Here is a 26095-nt window from a genome sequence, read left to right on the forward strand (position 1 = left end):
TTCTAGCAATGTAGAACCCTTCCGCGGGATGAAAGACCCAACACATGGAAAGGTTCATAGAGGTTTAAGGATCCTGTAAACCTGAATCAGATGACTTTGGAGAAAAAAGAAAAGGGAAAATGTGTGTGTGTGTGTGTGTGTGTGTGTGTGTGTGTGTGTGTATTAGTTTTTCTATCTCATATTTCCACCATAAAGTTGCCAACACAACCCTCCAAAATACCCTTTGCTGTTAAGCCAGAATTTATATAGAATGACAGATAAACATGAGGGAATCCATTTTCTATTTAAGATTGCCTTGGTTTCCTTCTCTTTGTGCTGTAAAGAAGAGCTTCCGTCAGTAGTGCAGTTCGGAGCTTTCACTGTTACCGTACCTCATGAAAACCATCAAAAAGAATGAAGAATAACCAAGCCCATTGGTGTGTTGTCATCATGATGACATGCCAGCTGGAAGACATTGATTAAAGAGCAGGTACTGGTTCTTGAGCATCGGTCGGCAAATGCTTGGAGCAAGAACACAGATACACTCGCTCTGGGGAAAAAGAGTCGGAAAGGCAACTGGTTTTTTCTGTTGGCTGTTAATGCTCCTTCCCCCATCAGCTTATTCATTGATGTTAGTTGTGCAGAGGCTGCTCCAGCCCATTGCCAGTGGGAACTGGAATGTCAAGGTACAGCAGCCAGCAAGAGAAGAATTTCTTCTTCAAAAAAGAGGCTCTGTGGTTTTTGTGCATGTGGGTGGGAACAATCTAGATGCATGTAAACTCAGTGGGCTGGTTTTCTTAATCATAGAATCATAGAATCATAGATTATAGGACTGGAAGGGACCTCGAGAGGTCATCGAGTCCAGTCCCCTGCCCGCATGGCAGGACCAAATACTGTCTAGACCATCCCTACATTTAGAGGTAAGAGTTCCGGCTGCAGTCTAGCAATGCAGTGCAGATCTGTGTGATCCTTTTTGAATGCTTGGATAATAAAGCATGTTCTCTGTGTCTGCACACCAATGGAATAGGCTGAGCCAGACCGAGGAGTTGGTTGTGTTCATGAAACTTTTCCATCTGAAACCATAGCAACCACTACAAAAGTAATATTAGAAACAGAACTGAAATACATTTCTTCTAATAAACACCTCACTTTTTCCCCAGAACTAAGCCAAAAGCCATTTAAAAGGAAAAAATCGATCATAAACTGGGCCTTTTGGCGTGGTCCGGGCACTCAGCTGGACAATATACCACTGTCTCCAACATCTCCTGTTCCAGGGAAACTCTTTGGTCTGTCGCTGCCAGCCATCTGTGAGAATGACAATCTGCCCAAACCTGTCTTGGTAAGTCACGGATTCTGGGCTGGCTATTAAATATTTGGGATTTCTTTGCATAGGAAATGAGAAGGTTGGGGGTTAGGTAGCCAGGACACTGAAATGATCCTCCATAGAGAAACCAGGAGGAAATGTTCTCTCCAGTTTTGAGCCGGAACTTTGGCTGTCAACACAAATTGCAGCAAATGTTTGTAAAATGTGGTCAGACCTGGTTAATACAAATCAGTCTGCAAATTGTATGTAATCAGGCTGAAGGTTTTTTAAAACTAATCTATCTTTTCTGCATGGGTCTGGTTCTGTAACTCTCTCTCATGCAAGTAGTCCCTACTCCTCAATAGGAGTATGTACTACTCAACAGAAGTGTTGTGGAGTCAGGCTCCTACGTCTAAGGGCCGGATCTTCAGCTGGTGTAAATCAGGGGAGATCCTGTGAAGTCAATGGAGCTACATCAATTTACACCAGCGGAGGATCTGGCTCTTATGCTTGCCCTTGGTATGTTCTCCCCACATCACTCAGGGATGTTCATACCAGGATTCTTCAGGACATTCCAGAGCATTGTTTGTTTTCTAGCTGCAGTCTTTACGAATGTTGATAATTTTAGGGTATCCAATGTAACCCTCCAGAGATGAGCTCTAGTTTACCTTAGGAATCTATTCTAGAACTATTAGGTCCTTCAAGCCCAATGCAGCCACTGATGTGTTCTGAGAATCATTCTCAAACTTGAATCCTTTTGGAACTTTTGTTTGGGAAAAGTAAAGTTACTAGGTGCACGGACATCACTTGGTACAATTAGTAGTTTGAGTCTGAAAAACTTACGTTGTTTAAGTCCCAAAAAGTGACTTTCTTAAAATTCATGCAGCATTCTTGGAGAATGAAACACGGCATCTGGGATGCTATATGGAGAAGGCAAAGCTGAGGGTGGTAAAGCCCCACGCAGGTTGCACATCTCTGCTTTAAAGCGTTATAACCTGCATTCTAAATTGAAAGGGTTGTTTTAGTTTTTATCTTACAAAAAGCAGGTCAAACCATTAACTCGTCGCCCTAAAACATTGACCAGTTTTGTTTCTTGGCCAAACCTTCGTTCTCAAGTTGAGATCTTGCATTGCAGGATTTAGCTCATTTTTAACAAATGAGCTCCCAATCTTTGCAAAGAAAGGGGAAATACTGCTCTGAGTACTGCTGGCTTGAATGGTGCCCCTATAAAGGTATTTGCACGTAGATGGACAGTTGGCTCCCAACTTCTGAAAGAAGAGGAATGTTAAAGAAGTAGACTTTAAAAATAGTTTCCATTTGGCATATTTGCATTGCTGTGCTTCAGGAAGACCTACCCAGCAGCCCAGACTGCAAAATTAGCCAAAAGCTACTTTTCAGTGATTACAGTTCTAATAACTCAATTTAATGATAATACATTCTCCACCAGCCACCATTCCCCTGCCGTCGGCTCAGAGATCCTTCCTTAAAACAAACAGTCCTCAATTGCTTTGTGACCTACTTATTTTCCTTGTTTTAAATAGTTTGGTCTTCAGACAAATGTGTGTGTATATATAGAATATATATCACTATTTTAAAAAAAAATTCCTAAACAAAACACTCCATGGAGTAAAGTACTGGTCACACAGAGTAAGGGTGGCAGAGTAAGGGCTGACTCTTAATTAGGATTTAGAAGTGGAGATTAATATGAAATGAGAAGTACCCACTAGCTATGATAAAATTATGTTAGGCTGTTCAGGCTACAAATTGATCATCAGCTGGGCCAGAAGCCTTAGCACATAGTTTGCAGCAATGCTGAACAAACAGGTGACTGGAGGTTTGACACCTCCCTGTGAAGCATCTGGCTGTAGCCACTGTCAGACAGGATACTATGCTAGATGGACTATTGCTCTCTTCCTGTGCAGCAGTATAAACTGGCTGATATTTGCACAGTGCTTTGAAGAGGTAATGTGCTAGATCAGTGTTGAGTAATATTATTATATTGGGTGAGGATATTCGCACAGCTTGTTTAAAGAAATGTTTTCTCAACTCAGTGCCACAGACCATAGCTTTAATGAGGGTTGGGTGGCAAAGCCCATGGAATAGAGAATATACCCTGATGTGTTTTTGACTTGTGAATCTTCGTAGGACGTTTGCACATGTGGAAAAGGGATAAAGCCACATCTTAATAGTTAACAGATAAAGAAGCTATATGTAAGGAAGGCTATCTGGCTTTTTAATTTTGCACAGGACATGCTTTCCTTCCTTTACAAAGAGGGGCCTTTTACCAGGGGTATTTTCAGACGCTCAGCAAATGCGAAATCCTGCCGAGAGCTCAAGGAGAAGCTTAATTTGGGAGCTGAAGTGCACCTAGCTTGTGAATCCATATTTGTGACTGCCTCAGTGTTTAAGGTATGCAAAGAGCTTTATTTCTCTCTCCTTGAGGGCCAGGGGTGGGAGGAGGGATATGACAACTAGTCAATTTGTTTTCTGCAATAGGAGTTTATTTTTATTTTGTAAAACTTGCCTACGATCTCATTTAGAACCTGATCCTCCAAGTCCTCTAGCTCTCCTTAAAGTCTGTGGGAGTTCTTTGCAGGCTTGGGCCCTTATTCTGTAAAGATGCTATAAAGTACAAGATTCTTGTGCTTCCCAAAATATTCTGGTTTATTTCTCTATGGATTATCTTTGCATAAGGACTAGTATGTTAATAACAGTATTGTTTCATGCAGAGAACATCCAGAATTCATAACCAGCCTATTTGGGAGAGTTTTGTCTGATGTGTATTTGTATATAAATCTCAAATATGGACTAGCATATTTGCCCTGTTGTTTTATTACCCTTCACATGTTTACGTACAATGGGTGCTTGTAATCTCCATTGATATATGTTCAAGTAGTGTCTCTAGTAGGATTTTTTTAACAGAGGCCTTGGCTACACTTGCAAGTTACAGCGCTGTAAAGCCTCCCCCAGCGCTGTAACTCACTCCCCGTCCACACTGGCAGGGCACTTACAGCGCTGTATCTCCCTGGGTACACCGCTGCAGGTACTACACATCTCCAAGAGGAATAACAGCTGCAGAGGAGTGGCCACGACTCATGGGTGTGATTGTAAACGCTTGCAGCGCTGTACTAATCACCTTGTCAAGTGGCCGATCCTCTCCATTCTTGTGACTGGCTGCAGGAATGCGGAAGTGCCGGTTTCAAAGCTCGTATCACAGAGAAAATCAAACAGTTTGCAGCTTGCTTTGAGTGAGTAAATGAATGAGCAGGGGGCCGGGAGTTCGGAACTTGCAAAATAGAGAGCTGACATGCTCCAAAAAGCACTCTCTCTCCCCCCACACTCCCTGTCACAATCCACCCCACCCCATCCCCCGTTTTGAAAAGCACGTTGCGGCCACATGAATGCTGGGATAGCTGCCCATAATGCACCGCTCCCAACACAGCTGCAAATGTGGCAAGTGTGGCCACACCACTGCTCTGGCAGCTGTTAGTGTGGACAGACTGCAGCGCTTTTCCCTACTCAGCTGTACGAAGACAGGTTTACCTCACAGCGCTGTACAGCTGTAAGTGTAGCCAAGGCCAGAGAATGCTATTCCTTTTGCTGCCATTCCTGATGCCTATGAGTTGTTGCCTCTCATCATGTTGCAATGGTCTGCCCTCTAGTGGTTGGAGGTCTTAAAATGTGCTGCTGTTACTACTGACAGTAAATGGAAATTCTCCATTAGCTCAAGAGATCTTGAACAATTCAAGGAATGAAGTTAGATCCCTGCATTGGGGTTTGCACGGAATCAAATTCCTCCTTGTGCTGTGCTGCTGCTGTTAATGTTCACTGGAAAAGAGAGACGCTCTCTGGATAACATGAAGACATAAGGAAAAGCACACCTGTTCCTTTTAAAGAAATCAAATGGTGGTTGTGGGAAATTGGTTTTGGAGTGTACAGAAGAGCAGAAAATAAGACCTGAATGTGGAATAATATCTGTGCTTGTAAAGATGGTGAAATATCTTCCCCAAACTTCTGCACAAAAGTGTTTTGGTTTCACCCTTACAAATTGTTTGACACTCTCCAGATTTTGTTTTTCTGCACAATTTGACACTAGTTTCTTCGTCTTCAGCTAGAACGTGTGAAATTTGTATTCTCAATACCAAAGCCATTGAATGAATTTGACTCATGCTTGCACCTTTGCACAGGAAACACCACTTAAACCCTCAAAATAGTGCCAAAATGGTGCTGATCCTCTGCCCTGGCATACGCTTCACCTCACTGTGCCCATTTTTCACATCACAATAGGGTTTGTTTTGTTTGTGGAAAAGTGGCCTGTTTGAGGTTTAAAATAAACATATGAAACAGGGCAAATTTTGGGGGGTGAAATGAGCCCCCTTATTTTGTTTGTAGCAAAAGGGGGGGGAAGCATTGTAGTACTTTTTTCCATTTCATTGCATCTAGTGCTCAGTCCTGCAAAGTGCTGAGCAGTGTGGCCCTCACCCAGCAAAGCATTTCAACATGCGCTTAACTTTAAGCATATGAGTTACCGTATTGGCTCCAATGGGACTATTCCTGTGTCTCAAGTTAAGCAACTGCTGAAGTGCTTTGCTGGATCGGGACCCTGTTTATTACCGCAAATTTTAGGTGGAAATCCTAATTTTCATTGCAGTCGTCCCAAAAATAGATGGGGAAAGAGGGTGTACATGTCTGATGTCAAAGAAAAGCCTGTTTTGTGTAATATGCATCATAGAGATGGTTCAAAAGTTTATGTGGTAAAGCATGACCCCATTTAAGGTTGGCAAAGTCAGTGGGATCTGCTGAGTAAGTGCTAATTGTACATTTAAGCTGCTAGGAGAGTGAATTTTCCTGCCACTTGAAAACTAGACAGAAAACTGAATTCATGTACCGTGCTCTGGGGGGACTCCTCCCTTGATTCACCTTGCTTTAATGTTCTTTGGAAGTGCCCACCTCAGACCTTGTATGTGAACAGTTTCCCCAAGGTGTGAATCAAACATCAGTGAAGAATATTTCCTGCCACTTGAATGAGGGAGCCATGCAATATGCAGCTACTCTGGTTCATTATAGGAACACTGGAGACCAGAACTGAGCTTTGTGTCTGTAATTCAGGGAAGTACAAGCCTTATTTTGAAGAGAATGAGCAGGCAGAACTAACTTACGTTAATTTTTGTCATCAAAATCAATCTGTTCGTTGGCAGTCCTGTGACAGTCACAAACTGAACACAAAATAATTAGTACATAAACACATGGTAATATGGGCCTAATTCGGCACCACTGAAGCCAATGGAATTTTTATCAGTGATTTCAATGGCTCAGGATCAGGCCCTATAGGAAAATTATTGTAAAACTTATAGCTTGTCTACACTAGAAATTTGTACCACTTTAACTGTACTGGTACAGTTAAGGTGCCACCGCCAACTTGTGACTGCAGTTATATCAGTATAAAGTGTTTTATACGAGTGTAGCTACTCCCATACAGGAAGGAGAATAACTGTACCAGTATAAGGCAACAGAGGGTCCTGTGGCACCCTTAAGACTAACAGAAGTATTGGGAGCATAAGCTTTCGTGGGTAAGAATCTCACTTCTTGCATCTGAAGAAGTGAGGTTCTTACCCACGAAAGCTTATGCTCCCAATACTTCTGTTAGTCTTAAAGGTGCCACAGGACCCTCTGTTGCTTTTTACAGATTCAGACTAACACGGCTACCCCTCTGATACTTGTACCAGTATAAGTTGCCCTTATAATGATATAACTACATCCACACTAGGACTTTTAACTATTTTGGTTAAAAATTACCACCCCCCAACCAGCGTTGTTTTACCATTAAATCTTATAAGCATAGACCAGGTCTTACTGTGACGTGTAGGAAAGCAGCTATGCTTCTGTGGTCTTCTCTTCATTCTTGGAGTGCAGCAAGGGTGTGCTCCTTACTTAGCCAGATCTGTGACAAGCACTGTAAACATTTTACTGGGATAAATGGGGATTGAAGATAATTAGATGATTAGTAAACTGCAGGCGTCTCACAGTATCCAAATAACTGGCCCCTGAGCTAATTCTCTGGTAAAGTGAAAACAGATAAAGCATTAGAAATGCATCCCGTTTGACAGAAAAGGTTCAGGAGAGGGTATGAAAATATTAATCCTAAACATAATGCAAAATGTTTCTTAATGTTAAGAGATTTACTGCTTGACTTAGCGGCTCTGTGGAATAAAATGCACACCAGCCAGTGTTGTCCCACCAATACATTTTCTCAGATCTGTGTAGCTTATCTTTTTTCCCCACCCACACTGCTAGCTCACATGTTTTTATTGTTCCTCTCTTGGAATAAGGATTTTCTTCGGAACATCCCAGGCAGCATTTTTTCATCCCAGCTCTGTGATAAGTGGGTCTCTGTAATGGATCAAGGGAACCATGAAGAGAAGATAAAAGACATCCAAAGGTAGAGTTATTTATATTGCAAAAAAGTGGAATCCTGCAAATTAGACTTTTGACAGGTCCCAATTAAGGAAAGCATTTAAATGCGTGCTTAAATTACCCCCAATTCAGGAAAGCACATAAGCACATGCTCAAGTCCCATTGACATAAAGGGACTTAAGTACATGCTACAAGTTAAGCACATGCTGAAGAGCTTTCCTGTATAGGGTGCTTTCCTAAATCATGTTCTTGGTACCTATGTGCCTGCTGTGGGAGTATGTGCCAGTAAGCAGATTTCAATCATTTCCTTTCACCAAGACCACAGGAGAGTGTTTATAAATATGCTCCCGAAGACCAGGACTTCTGCCTGCTACCAAAATAGACTGAGGCTAGGTCTACACTACCCGCCTGAATCGGCGGGTAGAAATTGACCTCTCGGGGATCGATTTATCACGTCCCGTCGGGACGCGACAATCGATCCCCGAATCGGCGCTCTTACTCCACCAGTGGAGGTGGGAGTAAGCGCCGCCGACAGAAAGCTGCAGAAGTCGATTTTGCCGCCGTCCTCACAGCGGGGTAAGTCGGCTGCGATACGTCGAATTCAGCTACGCTATTCATGTAGCTGAATTTGCGTATCTTAAATCGACTCCCCCCTGTAGTGTAGATGTACCCTGAGTTTGTTTTGGGTGGTGCAGGAGCTTTGGCAAAAGGGGTGCAGCAACTATTCAGTTCCACTCTTTTTTATTTTATTTTATTTTTTTGCATTCGTTTCAAACTTCAGTGACTGTTGTGAAGCCGGGATTGTGTCATAGTGAAATATCGGAGTCTGGCCATGGTGGAAGCCCTGTTGCTGAGGATATTAAAATTAGACTGGGCAAAGCACTAGTCCATGCAGGCAGGAGGGTGGACTAAGTGACCTATTAAATGGAGCTCTGCCAATTTACGTTAACAACTGGGTATCCAGAGCAAATGACTGAATTTTGCAACTGAGTGAACCAGTGAGTTGACAATTGAACAAAAGAACAAATAAAAATCACAAATGGTACATGTGCGTTTATGTGACAGTGCAGTGTTCATTATTTCTTAGACTAATTTACAGTATATCAGCAATTGTTCTGAATTACACCATATTAGAGGAACACACTGAAGTTTGAGTAATAAGAGCTCACTGTGGTACCTGCTGGGTCTTTTCTTAGAAGCTATTGAAATAGTAACTATTTCCTGCTCTAACCAGTAATCCACATTGCCTCCCTCCGATTTCTGTAGTTTCATCAGATGCTAACTCTAGTAAGTGGCGGGGAAGTGCTTTCTTAAATTGCTCTTTATGGGGTTTTTTTCTTTCAGGCTAATAGAACAACTCCCCAGAGCCAATGTGGTTCTTTTACGTTACCTCTTTGGAGTACTACACAGTATAGAAAAGCAATCTGAAGATAACCAGATGACGGCATTTAATCTAGCTGTGTGCATCGCACCCAGCATGCTGTGGCCTCCTGCTCCCTCTAGCCCTGAAACAGAAAGCGAATTCACCAAAAAGGTGAGTGAAACCTCAGTTTTGCTAAGGAATCTCTATGTTCAGAAAGGTGATAATAATTAGCACCTACACAGATCAGTGCTTCTCCTCTTCAAAGCTCTCTGCAAACATTAAATAATTCATCCCCACTCTGCCCCTGAAACAGAGGGAGTGAGATCATAAATATCCAGTGCATTTGTAACAATCACTTCCTCCTAGGGATGCTGTTTGTTTAAGCTGGTCTTAGAACAGTTTTCTCTGTATAATCAGAGGAATGTAGGGTGAAAAAGGACCTCAAAAAATGATCCTGTCCAGCCCCCTGTACTGAAGCAGGACCAAATAAACCCGTAAGGCGGTTGGGGTGGAAAAGATGCACAGGAAGGAGTTGGCTTAGGGCCTCGGGAAGCATTGTCCCCAAGGAGAAGATTGTAAATGGCAGTAGGGAAGGAGCCGAGTGGGATCCAAGCACAATCAATCTATCCAATTGCCTCCTTTGCAAGATAGCGCTGCTGAAGAGGGTGGGATCTGGCACCATTTGGAAGCTGTTCATAAAGGCAACAATATGGATGAGCCTAATGAGAGGGATGCAAAAGCAGAAACTTGTAAATACTAGTTTGAAAATCCATCCATTGTAGATTCATTTCCAGCTGTGGGGGAAGAAGGGTGTAGATGCAGAGACCCTGTAATGGCAAAATTGGAGGCAGTTGCCTAAAGGTAAAAGAAATTTCATCTGCTGGAAGCCCATTTATCCTTAGGGAACTAACCTCGTTCTTGAAGTGTGTGTTGCCGGGGGACTGGCTATTTTCGTAGGGCGTGGGTGTGGTGATCTGCTAGGGGTTACTGTGCCATAAAGGCAGGAGAGTTCCTGGCTACTGGGAGGTGAGGGCAGGTCAGGATGCGTGGATGGAGCAAGTGCCACCCCATTCCCCTCCACATTATGCCCTGTCCTCCCAATGTGATCGCCTACTATCTGCCAGTTTCCTACCCTTCCTCTGGTCTGTGCTACAGCCTGGGAGAAGTTGCTGACCTTGGAAGGCCATGCTATGGGTGGGATGAACTAGTGCAGAAATGACTGCATGCCAGAGCCAGCGGGTGAGAGGAGGTAGCCAGGGAGCATGAGGCCTGCAGGGATGGTGTGGGAAGTGATCTAGTGCTTAGTGAAGGGGGCTAGAATTGGCAGAGGCTCAGTCTGTGCAGAGAGAGAGCAGGACCTATGGTGAGGGAGGCTACAATGGTGGTGAGAGGGGAAAACACCAGGGTGGGGGGTGCTAGAGTGCTCGTCTCTTATAGTGCAGAGCCCTTTATTACTCTTAGCATTAATATGAGCACAGGGAGAGCAAGGATTGGTTTCATAATGAGAGGTACTTACATGGGGCCATTCAGATGTTCCGGGGAGTCCAGAGTGACCTCTTATAGATTTGGCTGTTCCTTTATCAATCTCCTAACAGTTGTGTTGAGACCAATGGCTGGAAGTTGAAGCGAGACAAATTCAGACTGGAAATAAGGTAGATGTTTTAAGCAGGGAGGGTAATCAACCATTGGAACAACTTACCAAGAGCGGTGGATTCTACATCACTGGCACTTTTTACATCACGATTAAATGTTTTTCTAAAAGGTCCTTTAGTTCAGACAGGGAGTATTTGGGGGAAGTCCTATGGCCTGTGTTACACAGGAGGTCAGACTAGATTATCATAGTGGTCCCTCTGGCCTTAGAATCTCTGAAACATGTCCATAGGAGCCACCCATCTAGACCTGCTTTGGAACAAATCACTATCTGCAAAATTTAGCACATGCTGGGTAAATCCAAGGCAGGAGCACCATATACAGCATCGGCAGAGAGCCTGTAAAATGATATTTGGGAACAACCTTTTCATTCAAAGGAAAAGCACATAGGATTGGTTGGTTTTTGTTACCAGTCTATACTCCTCTCAACTCAATAGTTCAAGAACTGTATAGAGATCTCATTGCCATTGATTTGTTGCAGGTTTCTGTTCTGGTACAGTTTCTAATTGAAAATTGCTGCAGGATTTTTGGAGAGGAAATTTCCACCCTCTTTGGGGACATACTGATACGATGTGACAACAGAGAGGATGGCTCAGGTAACATATGTTTCATTCATATTAGCTAAACCCAGCCAGTCAGAAGATTCAGTACATTCTTAGGAAGGTTGTTATTTTCCATTCATATAATCTGTCCATCCAAAATATTACCCAGATGTACACAGATGTGTACACAAACATGCACTCTCCCTTAGTCAGTGATGGTGATAGTTGTGTGATTTTTTTTTACCATGCACCTTATACTATCTCAGTCACTCTTTTCGCTCCATTTGGCATGATCTACATAACTCACTTTGCATCTGAAGAAGTGAGGTTCTTACCCACGAAAGCTTATGCTCCCAGTACTTCTGTTAGTCTCAAAGGTGCCACAGGACCCTCTGTTGCTTATAACTCACTTTGCCACTCATGAGTAATATGGTTGTCCCAAACTTCTCATGTATTCTCTCTAGTGTAATATGGCTAAATTCTCCCTCAATTACACCACTTTAAATCCATGGGCTTGAGTCTACTTGCTATGCCGTAACTGAAACTAGAACCTCTCATTATATATTGGCTATAAATCTTCTACTTTCTGGAGCACAATAAAATTACACCCTGGCTTCTTCACATATCAGAGCAATTGAATTGAATGTTCATAACATTACTGATTTAATAGCCTGTAATTAATGTATTATCCATAGGTTGATTACTAGGGAGTATCCATAAATCCATCCCTATTCAGCACAGCACTTAAGCATGTGTTTAATTCCCTATGCTGCATTGGGGGGGCCTAATAAAATGAATTTCTATTCTATCTTAAAATGATCATTTTGGAAGAATTCTAAACTTTTCCCATTTGGCCAGGTGTCAGTTCTAGGGACTTTCCAAGGACAAACAATTACCGAAGGGAAAGAATACTTTTGAAACAAAATGTAACTGTGTCGTCCGTGTCATTTGAGGATGGACATGCTAATGCTGCTTTCATCCTCTTGCAGATCTCTCTTCCTTTCATCTGAATGATTCTTCCTATGACAGTTTGGAAAACGAGCTGAATGATGATGTTGACTCTTCATTTAGTGACTTGCTCAAAAAACGAGGTCAAGATAACAGGAGCCGGGACTCAGTTTTGACTCTGAGTGATTGTGACTTGGACCAGCCTGAGGTGGAAGAAATTAAAATTCAGCTGCCACCCAAATCAAAACCAGTGCGAATTTCTACTGGATCACACCACGAATCTGCATTACAGGATCAATCTGAGAATGAGTCTCTTTGCTCCAGTACCTCTGGCTGCTCATCAGTAACAGTCCCGGATGCTCGCAAAAGCTTGAGAAGACAGAGACGCTGCTCAGAGCCCACGATTGGCCTTCTTGCCTCTAAATTCAGCCACATCAGTGGGGTTCATGAGAACGCAGTACGTAAAGCCAGCTGTGACGCAGTGCTGTCGCATGTAGATGAAGACTGTCTCAAGCAGCTTCGTTCATTACAGGTGGAAGGGCAAAAGCTTATTAATCAGAGTTTGGTTATGGGGATAGATGTGGGTCAGAGTGGCACCGTGGACCAAAATGGTGAAAAGAAAGACTTGTCCAATTGCCTCCTGCCCCCACCCCTGCTGAGATTAAATATTTGCTCAAGAACTAGCTGTTCTAGTTTATCTTCTCCCGGAACATCCCCATCTGGGTCCTCAATGAGTTCCTTGGACAGTGCTTTCTCTCAGTTTTCAGACTATTCAGTATTTACTCCAACCGAGACCTCCTCTCCTTTGGATTGTGCTTTTCAGCCTCAAAAGAAACATGGAGAGCTTTCTCCTGAATTTAACCCTTTCTCTGGAGTACACCTAGGTGCTGGCCTCAGTTCTTTTCCTAACCAAGCTAGCAGCAGCAGCTCCGTTGGTGTTAGAAAAGAGAGTCAAAAAAGCCCTGTAACTCTTCATCCCAGCACATGGCTAAAGAACGGAGCCTCCACAATGAAAAATTGGACTCTCCGAAAAAAGGAAAGAGTGTCCAAGCAAGAGGAGAAAAAGAAGAGTGTTGTTAAAATAACTTTGGAACCACAAACGGATTCTTCGGATGCGTCAGAAGATAACTTATGTCAAGAACAACGGCAAGTTTTAAAAACACTTATGTCAACAGGAGGAATTAATGCTGCGGAAACAGTCCAGGAGGGCAACTTTTCTTCTTTCCGGGGGGGTGGACAGCTATGCAGCTCTCCACTTTGTTCAGGGGAAGCCAAAGACAAGAGACTAAAGGCGTTGGGGCTGTTGGCTGAGCAAAGCAAGGAGGAGGAAGAGGAGGAGGCAAACTCTCTATTTGTTCAGTCACATAAAAGACAGCTGTCCAACACTTTCACTCAGTGCACAAATCCAGGGGCTGAGCATGCCCATGAGCCAGAGGATGTTGTCAGTGCTGGACATGAACTTTTCATCAAGGACAGCTTAAGTAAGACTGTGATTTCCACAGACTTAGGTGGCCAGCAAGTGACAAACTCCAAGAACAACAAATCTTTGCCAAGCACTGAATCAAAAAATATTGATGATGAGTCCAAAAGGGGCTTCTCTCGGTCTCCAAAAACCACAAAGACAGTTGATGACTGTTTGTTTAAACCTGATGTTAATAAATGTCTTCAGAAATCAGAGGAAGGGACCAAGGCCATGGTCCAAAATAAAAAGGAATGGCCAAACAAGCATTGCAGTGATTCCAAGTTTGAAGAGCTTGACCAAAGGTTTTTTGCCGAGGAATCTTATGTTTAAATCACCACCTTTGGGACTAATGTTGGATCTGCTTAGGGTTTAATACCCCAAGAAATGAACTTTCACGGCGGGGCTACAGAACTCATCCTGTCATTATGGGAATTATCAAAGTAACTTCCCCACATACAGATATTGTGATTAACTACCTTCCTAGAATCTGGGAAGGTCCCAGAAAATTGTTAAGAGAGGCACTCAGATCCAAGACACTAGTGAGTGCAGTAGTGTGTTTGACATAGAGGCCTCCTCTTGACCACTCGTGTTAAGCTTTGTAGATGTAAGTCCGTGTCCTTTGTGGTTTTGATGCAGTATACATGGTCAGCATAGATTCCATAACTGTGGTATTCTACTACTGTTTTGAAACTATGATGGTTATTACTTTCATTGCTCTCCAAGGAAGAAGTGTCGTGCTTTGTATGTTAACAAAGTAACTGTTCAGTAGTTCCAGTCCTCTCCGTCTTGCAGCAAAAGAAGAAAAACAATGTAAGCTTGAAAAAGAAGTGACATTAAATGCTGAAGCTTGTAACTAACAACTCCCAACTCTGTGTGTTTCGTTTATTGTACTCCATTGGGTGTTCTTTTTATGTTTAAGTTGTGAATAGTTTATTAATATTGCTGTAAAATGGCATGTATTATTGCAAGCAGAACACATGTAATTTTATTATGCGCTATCTAAATCATCTTATAATATATTTAAAGTAATGCATTATCTAAAATGCTTTGAGTTTGTATAATATATCTTGATAAATTTTGCTATTATATATGGTCTGAAATAAATGTGTATTTTTGTACTTGCAGAACTGCTGCTAACTTTACAAATTCCGTTTTTGTTGTTACGGCACTGGTATTGGTGTATGCATTCAATGCTGTACATTAAATAAAATCCATTCTGTCATAAAGTCAACCAAAACAATTTTCCAAGTAACCCTTCAGTTCTCTGGCTTTAAAGTCACGTTTATTTACCAGTGGATTGTGATGTTAATGATGCTTCTTAAAAACCTACTTTGTTTTCCCCCTTTTTTTTATCTCTAGATTTTGACATTTGCTTCTGTAGTAAATGCTTTTGTTTTGTTTACTAGAAGGAGATGGTATATTTCAGTTTTGGCAAAAGAGAACAAGCTGCAATGTGAATACAATTCAATAGAACTTTGGAGGTCAGGTCTATGGGTTCTTTCTTGCCTAGTGATATCAATGGGAATTTTGCATGGGAAAGGATTGCAGGATTTAGGCTTTACTTTCTGTACAGCACCATGCATATAAAGTGTATCTCAAACATTGCAGAACTCAACAACCTGATAATATAGTTAAAGAATAATTCCTCTTCCCCTTCTGCTATTCCCTAAGAGGCATATTCAAAGGAGAATCAGGTGTTTTCAGCTGAGCTCTAAAATGAAATGAAGAGTCAAGGATAGGGAGAAGCAAAAGGTAATGTTTTCAGATAATGTTGTTTGTAGTGTTGTAACCAAGTTGGTCCCAGGATATTTCAGATAATAGACGTTTGGCTGGGTAATGGATCCTGTATGAATATTGGCAAGGTTTTACAGAAGGCTAGAAGGAAGGCCAGTGCTTCTGGAATGGTATTGATTCAGTTAGTAACGTTCCCTTTTTAAAAATGGCTTTCACCCACTTCAAATAGTATTGATCAGTATAATAATTTTAACACTGTGTTGTATTCAGTCACACTGGGGCAAGATTCCAAAAGCACCAATGGGACTTAGGCACCTAAGACTCTGAGGTGTTTTTGAAAATGTTACCTGCTGTCTAATGCCACAAGCAGCTGCAAAGAGCAGTCTATGGAAGCACTGCACCATTTCACCAGGCAGAACAAGCAATCTGTCTGCATATCTGTCAGCTGGAATGACTAAATATGTTTAAGAATGTCTCTTGTATTGAAAATATCCATTCCAAGGCTTACTGTTTTGGGACCTGAACTTGCAAATAGTTTATACCCACGATTGTAGCTACATCTACAGAGACCCACTGAAGGCACCACGACTTCAGGCAAGTAAAACTGTTTGTGGGATCAGGCTCGTAACCACCATCTGTTCTCTCTCATCGTCTCATATATATATATATCTATATCTACAGTTATTTGATTAGAAGTGTAGTACACAACATCTGACCTTAAAACCTTCTCGTTCACAAGGATAAATTCATGTGTGTGTGTTCTGGGTCCTCGTATTTATCAGCACTACAACCCATCTCCCTTTTTAAAAGAAAACAAAGCCCTGATGCTATTTTTAAATGACAGAAGGAGCCACTCTGCATTCCTTTTCAAACTGCTCAAAATTGCATTGCCAGGCAATTTTCAATCAAGTAGCAAACATTGATTCATTGCACCAATAATAAATGTTAATAAAAACAGTCTTTGCAACATAAGCATTTTGTATTACCAGTCATATCTTGCCGCAGTAATTTTTTCCTGCTAGTCTAAAGTAAAAGTACATTCAGTGCTGCCTGGATGTGAAACCGATTGAGAGTTTGCTCTTGAGCTACATGTCATGGCATAGTGCTTTCAATATTACAAATACAGTGAACAAGCTGGATGTTGGATCAGTACAGTTTAAAATGTAGAATGGACTGTAAAAGGCATATACTCGGACACTGCCACCCCCAACATAATGACTGAGAAACTTGATTGGATCCACAAGGTGCTGCACAGCTTTAGGATAAAGGGGGAGTGTATACTGGGATAAGCCCCGCCTCCCTCTGGGTGCTTTGCTGCCCATTGGCCAGCTAGAGAGATGTGCGTTGATTGTCTCATGCTTCCCACAATCATTTCTTTAAATTCTGGCCTGGGTTTTATCAGCCTCTTGTCCCATTTTAAGTTGAACCCAGCCTCGGTCTCCAGGGTTATATAATACAGGGTGCAGTGGGTCTGACTGAACATCTATGTAAGGGGTTGTGAAGGAATTTTTTCTCATAGGGGCCAAATGGGCTGTGGCCTAGTAGGTTTTTTCACCTTCCTCATACCCTCATGGAGACACCATGAGGTGAAATGTTGTCAGAGTTTAATGTGAGGAATCATGTGAATGTTAGTTCATCACAACTTGTGTCCAGTGCAGATTAAAAAGCCAAACAGCCAGTGATCAGACAGTAAGAAACATGGGATTTTGTTGGTGGACCCCAGGTCTATGGAAAAAGGAAGACCTGAAGTCCTTGCAGACAGGGATCCTTTCCTGGTACCTTCTGTCCCCTTTGCAGGGGGAAGTTGAAAGGATTCAGCAGAACAAGCTGAATCCTTGGGGTAAGCAGTGAAGAGTCCATGGTAGGTGCCCTGAGTTATGGCTCTATGGCAGGTGCCCTGTAATCCTGCATTAGATTCCCTTAAATGTGTAGAATGGGGAGATGGGGCAGATAGTGCCCGTCTCCCATGTTAAATTCTAATAAAGCTATAGCCTGCCATTTAAAATCCAGCCCTGTGTCTGTCCTCACTCACAGACATTGTCCTGATCAGTTGCAAAGGCCCTGACTTAGAAAAGCACTTACACAAATGTTTAAGTCTGTCCCTGTTCTGGAATGCACTTAAGCATGTGCTTTCCTGAGTTGGTGCTAAAAAGAATAATAATGCTTAGGACTTTATATAGCACTATACATCTTCAAAGTTCTGTTCAAACAATAACTAACCCCTGAGAGGTGAGCAACTAATTATCCCCATACAGAGCTTACGGGAGAGCTCTACTCTTAAAAGTGGCTCTAAAAATGGCATTGTGGGGTTGCATGTTTGTGGCTCACTGATTCCAAATCAGATTTGCTCAGTTTACAATTGCAAATTTTTTTTTTCTAACTCAACTCTGCAAACTCAACATGGGATCTGAGAATCAAGCTGGGTTCTTCCCTTTTTACACATCATCACAAGGGTCTGCATGGCAAGTTATACCATCTGTTCTCCTGTGCCATTCCAGCTGCCCCAATCCCAGGCTGAGTCTGCAGGGTGGGCTGTAGTTAACAACAACAAAAACCACCATATTTTTACTTGTAAAAAAAGACAATCTTGTCTGCAGATGACTGACTCACAACATGGAACTCCATTATGCCATTTATACAGTCACATAGAAGAGCACATTCAGGGCCCAGATGTAAGTGACCCTTGTGCATAAAGAAGGCACAAAAAGAAATAGTAGCTGCACAAAAGTCTCCCGTAATTGTAGTCTCTGGGCTCTGGAGTGGAGAGCTTGCTTGCTTCTGTTTACCCCGTGAGAAGTAAACTGAAAAGTGGGTGGAGTCATAATGGGTAGAGCAGATTATGCCTCTGATGGGGTAGCAGGAAGCACAAAGCATCAAGAGAAACTGTACCTGCTTGAGGCACATTCCATTTGATGCTCTTCCAAGAGGAGTCCCTTCTATCCAGAGCTCTGGCATAAATGCGACGCCCTAGCCCTGAGCAAGTGACTGGTTCCAAGTGTCAGGCTCATTCTCCTAGATGTGCTGCCTTTGCAGGGGAAAAAATCAGATAACATAAGACAACAGCTGACTCTGTACTTAAATCAACTGAGTGCATCAAGCAATGACTTAGATCAACTGAGTGAATGATACAATGGACTCAAAGTTTATATTACAAAAATATCAGATTTGTTTTTGTAACATTTAATGTAGGGAACCAAAGCGTGACATGAAGATTTTTGGCCTACCTATATCATATGCATGAGCTGGAGAGGAATTGCTCGTGGACTTCAAGCCCATTGGAGTCCGATAACATTTGCACAGGATTTCTTTTCTATCAACAGCCTTTTACTGAATGAGTTATGTGGTGCTAGGGAGCAAAGTGAATGAAACTGTATCTGAAAGGGTCAGATGCAGCCATAGAGAACTTTATAGAATAGTCATAGTATTTACTCCTATGCTACAACATGCGTGGAGGCTAACAGTGTACAAAAAGCTCCCTACCCCACTACAAATCAAGGGAAAATCCAGGTTATCTGCCAACTTACTTTCACCTCCATTCTTTACAGAACTAGTATGGCTGCAAGTAGCATCTCATCTTAGGCTAGATATAAACTTAAAAGTGATGTCTGCATAGCTACATCAGTCAGGGGTAGGAAAAAACCACAACCCTGACTGACCGAGCAATACTGACTAAATTCACAGCATGTCCACAGCTATGCTGATGGAAGAGGGCTTCTGTGGACATAGCTAATGTCATTTGGGGCAGGTGCTGTTCCTACACCAACAGAAGAACTCCGCCAGTCCATGTAGGCTGCATCCACACTAGGGGCCTATGCTGCCATAGCTGTGCAGGTATAGGATCCGTAGTGTAGACATACCATAGTGAGGAATCCTTGCTTTTTTTGGATAACAAAAGAAAAGGAAAAGAACTTCTAAAGCATGTAAGAATGGAAGAGACACAAAGATCTGAGGGCACAAAGGAAAATAGACATAGGGGAAACATAAAAAGAGAGAAGAGAAGATAAAGACAGCTCATGCTTGAGAAACTCCTAAGAATATTTTCCAGGCTGGAAGAACTACTACTTTCCAGGCCTATAAGGTGAGAGAGGAGTATATTTCCCAACGGTCATGACTTCTAAAATCTGTTTTACACTTGGGTACTTGAAAGCTACAGCGTCTTCTTTTGCCAGAACCTGAAGATGGGCAACAAGGGCTGGATCACTCGATGATTATCTGTTCTGTTCATTCCCTGTGGGGCATTGGCCACTATCAGAAGACAGGATACTGGGCTAGATGGACCATTGGTCTGATGCAGTATGGCCAGTCTTATGTTCTTATGACTTTACTTTTCTTCACTGAACTGCTCAACTGTCCACTGAAAAGATTTATCCTTACATTTCCCAATGGTTGCATGCAGGTACTTAGCCTCACAACTCCTGTGGAATCTCCAGGGAGTTGAGTGGCTAAAATCTATAGAACACCTTGAAAATATAGGTGACAGCAGATGCCATAACTTATTTCTGTATTATTTGTATAACAGTAGTGTGACGGGTTCGGTTACAGAGACCCCCTTGGGACAGTCACCTGATGGGCTGAGATTACCTGTGAGGCCGTTCTCCCTGTCAGCTTAGGACTCCAGAACCCTCTCTCATTGAGCCAGACACACTACTCTGCTGCAACACAGACCCAGGGTCTGAGCCATGCCCCCAAAGCTGCAGACTTTAACCAAAACTGCTCCGCAGGTTTCCTACCTCCAGCACCCAGACACCCAGCTCCCAATGGGATCCAAACCCCAAATAAATCCGTTTTACTCTGTATAAAGCTTATACAGGATAAACTCATAAATTGTCTGCCCTCTATACACTGATAGAGAGATATGCACAGAGATAGATAGAGAGATATTGCTCCCACAGGTATTAGTCACCTACTCTGGGTTTAATAATAAACAAAAGTGATTTTATTAAGTATAAAAAGTAGGATTTAAGTGGTTTTAAGTAATAACCGACAGACCAAAGTAAGTTGCCAAGCAAAATAAAACAAAACACACATATCTAAGCTTAATACATTAAGAAACTGAAAACAGGTAAATCTCATTCTCAGAGATGTTCCAATAAGCTTCCTTCACAGACTAGACTCCTTCCTAGTCTGGGCCCAATCCTTTTCCCTGGTACAGTTCTCGTTAGTTCCAGCTCAGGTGGTAATTAGCGTTTTTTCATGACTGCAGCCCCCTTTGTTCTATTCCATCCCCTTTTATATCTTTGGCACAAGGCAGGAATCCTTTCTCTCTCTCTGGGTTTCCACCCTTCCTTCTAAATGGAAAAGCACCAGGTTTAAGATGGACTCCGGTATCATGTGACATGTTCACATGTCCTGTGAGACTTCATTACTCGCTGGCACCCATGTATATAGGAAGACTTACAAGTAAACATAGCCATTTACAACCAATTGTCCTAGTAATGGGAGCCATCAAGATTCCAAGCCACCATTAATGGCCCACACTTTGCATAATTACAGTAGGACCTCAGAGTAATACTTCATATTTTTAGTTTTGGATACAAGAATGCTACATTCATACAAATAGGGTGAACACAGTCAGTAGATTATAAGCTTTGTAATGATACCTCACAAAAGACCTTTTGCATAAAGCATAGTCCAGTTACATTATATTTACACTCATAAGCATATTTCCATAAACATATGGAGTGCAACATCACAAGTAGCACCTAGAGAATCCAGCCTCATTGCGCAAGGCACTGGTCAAATATGTAACAAAGACAGTCCATGCCCCAAAAACCATACAGTCTAAATAGAAGATATATCTGTTTACTTTCAATCACGCTGTGTGATCAAGTCATGGAACCCTAAATTGCTTCTTGCGGTGGAGTATTGGAACTGGAGCAAATGTTAGGTTTAAGTTAAGTCCTTCTAAGGCCTTATCTACACTACATAGGCTCTGCTGATACAGCTGTACTGGTACAACTATACAAGCAGAGCCTTCTAGTGTAGCCGCAGCTTATGCCAACAGAAGATGTTTTTCTGTCAGCATAGTTACACCATAGTTACTACCTGAGCAACACTAGCTGTGCCAACAAAAACCCACTTTTGTCAGTGTAACTGTGTCTACATTGGGAGCTTTGCTAGCATACCTCTATCAGCTGGGGGGGAGGTGTCTTTTTCACTCCCCTGACTGACGGCTATGCCAGCAAAACCTTGTAGTGTGGACCTGGCCTAAGAATCTTCATGCTACTGCTCTGAGCCTGCAAACATTCATATGCTGAAGTTGATGCATATGAATTTTCCTATTGACTCCATGAGCTACTCATACATAAAGCTGATCATGTGCAGGATGGGGCCTACATCTCGGTTCTCAAAAAAAGAAAATAAAAGTAGAGGTAGCATCACATCTCGAGGGATGGCTCTTGTAGGGTTACCATACGTCCAGATTTTCCCGGACATGTCCAGCTTTTTGGTCCTCAAATCCCCGTCCGGGGGGAAAATCCAAAAAGCCGGACATGTCCGGGAAAATAGGGAGGGGTCATGGGGCTTGGATCCGGGCTTGAGCCGCTGGGGCCGGTGCCGGAGCCGCTAGGGGCGGCGGTGCTCGGCCGCTGGCTGGCGCATCTCGCCCGGGGCCAGTACCGGTGTCCCGGGGGCCGGAGCCGCTCGGCCGGTGCCCTGGGGCTGGAGCCGCTCGGCTGGGGCCGGTCCCCGTGCCCCGGGGCCCGAGCCGAGCTGGAGCCACCGGGGATGGGACGGGGCCGGCGCGCTCGGCCAGAACTGGGGCCGGCGCCCCAGGGCCGGAGCAGAGCCAGGCCGGAGCCGCTCGGCCGGGGCCAGTGCCCATGCCCCGGGGCCCAAGCCGAGCTGGAGCCGCCGGGGTGGGCCGGAGCCGCTCAGCCGGGGCCAGCATGCTTGGCCGGAACCAGGGTGGGCCAGCCTGAACCGCCAGGGCCGGAGCCGCTCCGCTGGGGGGCCGGATTGGGCCACGCCTCCTTGCGTCCCCCCTAGCCCCAGCCCCAGCTTACCTGCTGCCTCCCTGTTTCAGGCTTCCCGCGAACATTTGATTCGTGGGAAGCAGGGGAGGGGGAGGAGCAGGGGGGCGAAGTGTTCAGGGGAGGTGGCGGAGTTGGGGCGGGGACTTTGGGAAAGGGGCGGAGTTGGTGTGAGGCCGGGGCGGGGAAGGGGGCGGAGTTGGGGTGGGGTGGGGCGGGGCCCCTTGGAGTGTCCTCTTTTGTTATTTTAAAATATGGTAACCCTAGCTCTTGTAACTAGAAATAAGCTATTTTTATCCCCAAAAAGTATTCTTCTTTGCAGTAAGTGTTACAGACGGCCTGGGGGCCTTAGCAACTTGGCCTCTTAATCAAGAAATCTGTAGCCTTATGTCATATTGGCAATGGGTGTGCAGGGAGTGTATATATACAAAATGCTCATCAGATTGCATACACGGAGATATAAAGGAACTGCTGAATCCTGTTTGAATGGCTGCTGCCACACTTTGCCAAGGTTATTCTCCATGTTTGGCACCGGCAGCTTCTTTTTGTAAATTAAGGGAACCCAAAGATTATAAAATGGTGCCTGGGCTAATAAGCATTACAATTAATAGATATTTATAGAGTCAGAAGCTAATATAACATGCCACAAGCGGAGGGTGAAATGTATTCAGATAATATACTTCATTATAACTCCCAAATTATCTTAGTCCTTTTGCAATGGCTAGTGGCCTGTTTACTTTTTTCATATGTGCTACTCTAATGACTGTAAAACACACACTGGTGTATTGGTGGGCTAGAGGGTTAGAGTAGTTAGCCTTTCATGTTTATGGCCCGAGTTCAAAGTAAGGCTTAATGTTACTGTTGAAAAATGTGGTGTTTGGTCACATACAGATCACCATGCATTCATTATTAAGGCCTCAATCCTGCAACAGTATCCGTGCTAGCATCAAGGACCATCTGTGATGAGGTGTTGATCCCACACAGGTGAACAAAGGGTTAACCGGAGTCAGAGCTCAGTTAACCCACCTGGAATGGGCCAGGCCTAACTCACAATGACATCCAGTTGTGGGGGAGCAGGGTGGTGCAATAAACTGAGGCAGTCGGGAGCAGGCAGGAACTCTGCAGTTACGCTCCTGGTAGTAGAGAGTGAAGAGCTCTGTAGGGACCACACTGGCTCTAGCTGGATAAGGAGAAAGTCCGTGGAAAGGCTTGGTAGGAAGAAGTCCAGGGAGGTTGCCGCAAGGATTCAGGGGAAGTGAACCTTGCTAGTGTCCCTGGACTTACAACCCTGTGATGAGGATGGGCCTGGGTTCCCCTGGTCAGGTGGCATGAAGCCCCTGAGAAGGAGATATACATCCCTGCTTAGGGCTTCCTGTAGTTCACAGACCGCTTGGCCTAGAATCCAGGGTGGCAGACTGGACAAAAGGAATGGAGATTGGGAGTACGGGGGTCGGGGGGGGTTGCTGGACCAGAAGGGGTGGGGACTAAAGCATGACCTGGTTGGAGTGTTGAGGCACAAGAAAGGGCAGACCACTGTGGGACCAGAGCAACTGTCAGCGGGGGCGCTACACAAGAAAGAACTGCTATGCCATGTTCAGCCAGAAGGAGGTGCTCGGTAGTGAGTCCACTCTTCTACACTGCCCATTTGGCATGCTGGTCAGCCTACAACTGGAGTGGAATGGAAGATTGCAGATGAGGCCTACGACACAATGGCAAAGCGGTAGGGGCTGGCAGATGGAATAACGGAACATGTGGAAAGCCAGTACTGAGGTACGTTGGCTGAGATAAGAGTGTTATCTGACTCAAGTGTTAAGTTGCTTGCTACTGTGATCTATAAATTCACTCAAATTGTTTGAATGAACAAAATTTTTAAACGATTTTAATAACCACCAAAGGACACGGCTGACTTGAACTCTAAGTTAGCCTCAAGATGTTTATCTTTTTCCTGTTGCTGTGTGAAAGGCCCACAAAATAAAGAAAACTGACTGATGTGACAGGAGAAACAGTGAAAGTAACTACACAAAAACTGGTGTCTAATGCACAAAGTAACCAAATGGGGAGGGGTACAGATGTTTCACCTCCAATTCCTGCTACAGCAATTTTACACACCATTTGCAACAAGAGATAAGATTCAAACCAAAGTGATTCTTTAATTGATGGCATCCCTTTATCAGGTCTCTAAATTACACAGCCTTTGTTAATAGTTACTGTTCTTGGTCTGCTCACAACTGGGGGAGGTAATGTGCCTGAACTGCCAGAGAATTGGACTGGAACTCCAGTGACTAAGTACTACAGAAAAAGGAGCAATGGTCTCAAGTTGCAGTGGGGGAGGTCTAGGTTGGATATTAGGAAACACTATTTCACTAGGAGGGTGGTGAAGCACTGGAATGGGTTACCTAGGGAGATGGTGGCATCTCCATCCTTAGAGGTTTTTAAGGCCCGGCTTGACAAAGCCCTGGCTGGGGTGATTTAGTTGGGGTTGGTTCTGCTTTGAGCAGGGGGTTGGACTAGATGACCTCCTAAGGTCTCTTCCAACCCTAATCTATGATTCTACTCTCAACTTTGCCATGGACCTGCTGCATGTTGCAGAGGATAAACTCTTTGGGACAAGGACTGTCTTAATATGTTTGTAGAGCTCCAAGCACAAAGGGGCCTCTAGATGCTACTGTTCTACAAATAACAGAACAATTATAAGTTATTAACCCCTTCTGTCCTATTAAAAATTTAGTGACCTTTCTGTATTCTAATTAGCTAGTGAAATTGTTTTGTTACATAGCATTCTACCATGTCATTCCTTTATACCTGGTGCAATAAGGGGAATAAAGTTTGGTGGCCCAGTAGATGGTTTTCCCAGACTCTTAATTGTAACAATTCACAATTGTAAGTTGCCCGTTTTTGAAGGGAGCAGTCAAAGTTTGGAGGAGAAATTGGTGACAGGTATTTCTTTGATGCATTTACAGTCCTTTTGTGTTCAGAGACACAAATCAAATAGCAGGAAATACATCTTCCCATCCCTACCTACTTCCCGCTGACCCAAAAAACTTCTCCCCGGGTTTGGTCCACGGTCAGATCCCAGGCTTTCAGATGTTCCTTCAAGCTGTCTGGGTTTCTCTCTGGACCTATGTGTTTTACACCCACCCCACCCCATACAAGACATATAAGAAACTAGTTTGAAAGAAATAGGACTGCACTGATATTTTGTCCTTTGGCAGGATTACTGATGCCATCTTGTTCAAGATTAATATGGCAAATAAGATTTAAACTATTTACTGTTCTAAAAAACCCCATGCTTATGGTAATTGTGTATAAATGAATCTTCATCTGTCAAACATGATTAAAGCTGGGAGCGTGCTCGTGCCATATAGCTCCTACCGCAGTGTTTCTGAAAGTAGCAGTGTTGCTTGGTCACCTTCTTTCACTTTGCATTGATATATACACTGAATTGTGCAAAGGCAATCACAGAATAGGAAACCCAGGATGCAGCTTGTTCAGGTGCAAGGCCCAGGTCTGGAGTGAAGGTTTGGCTAGTTGCAGAGAGGATATTTTAAACTCAGAAAAGGTTCATCTCCCTGTCATGGGACCAGGGGTGGAACAACAAGAGCAAACAGTTACCTGGCGGTTCAGGTCTGAATGCAAAAATCATTTTCTGTAGGTAGGTTTTAGAGCTGGCGTTTGGGGGTAACCGAATTGATACCAATTTAGCAGAAGGCTCCAGCTGCGTTTCCTTCC

General features: G+C 43.5%; 1 protein-coding gene across 7 annotated transcripts in view; it reads left to right on the top strand.

Annotated features, from left to right (window-relative positions):
- The window catches only part of ARHGAP20 (Rho GTPase activating protein 20), a 103246-nt gene extending 88348 nt beyond the window's left edge, over positions 1 to 14898 (top strand). For 5 of the 7 annotated variants that reach the window (XM_024105818.3, XM_065581457.1, XM_065581456.1 and 2 more), the window contains 6 exons: positions 1140 to 1318; positions 3530 to 3691; positions 7612 to 7721; positions 9041 to 9230; positions 11191 to 11305; positions 12241 to 14898. In XM_024105818.3, the coding sequence (XP_023961586.2) occupies positions 1140 to 1318; positions 3530 to 3691; positions 7612 to 7721; positions 9041 to 9230; positions 11191 to 11305; positions 12241 to 13991 (2507 nt within the window). In that variant the 3' untranslated portion in view covers positions 13992 to 14898. The remainder of the gene's footprint in view (positions 1 to 1139; positions 1319 to 3529; positions 3692 to 7611; positions 7722 to 9040; positions 9231 to 11190; positions 11306 to 12240) is intronic. The other 2 variants (XM_065581458.1, XM_065581459.1) reach the window with 1 other exon arrangement.
- The last annotated feature ends 11197 nt before the right edge of the window (positions 14899 to 26095 follow it).

The sequence above is a fragment of the Chrysemys picta genome, chromosome 1 (genome assembly GCF_011386835.1).
Source record: "Chrysemys picta bellii isolate R12L10 chromosome 1, ASM1138683v2, whole genome shotgun sequence".
NCBI lineage: Eukaryota > Metazoa > Chordata > Testudines > Emydidae > Chrysemys > Chrysemys picta.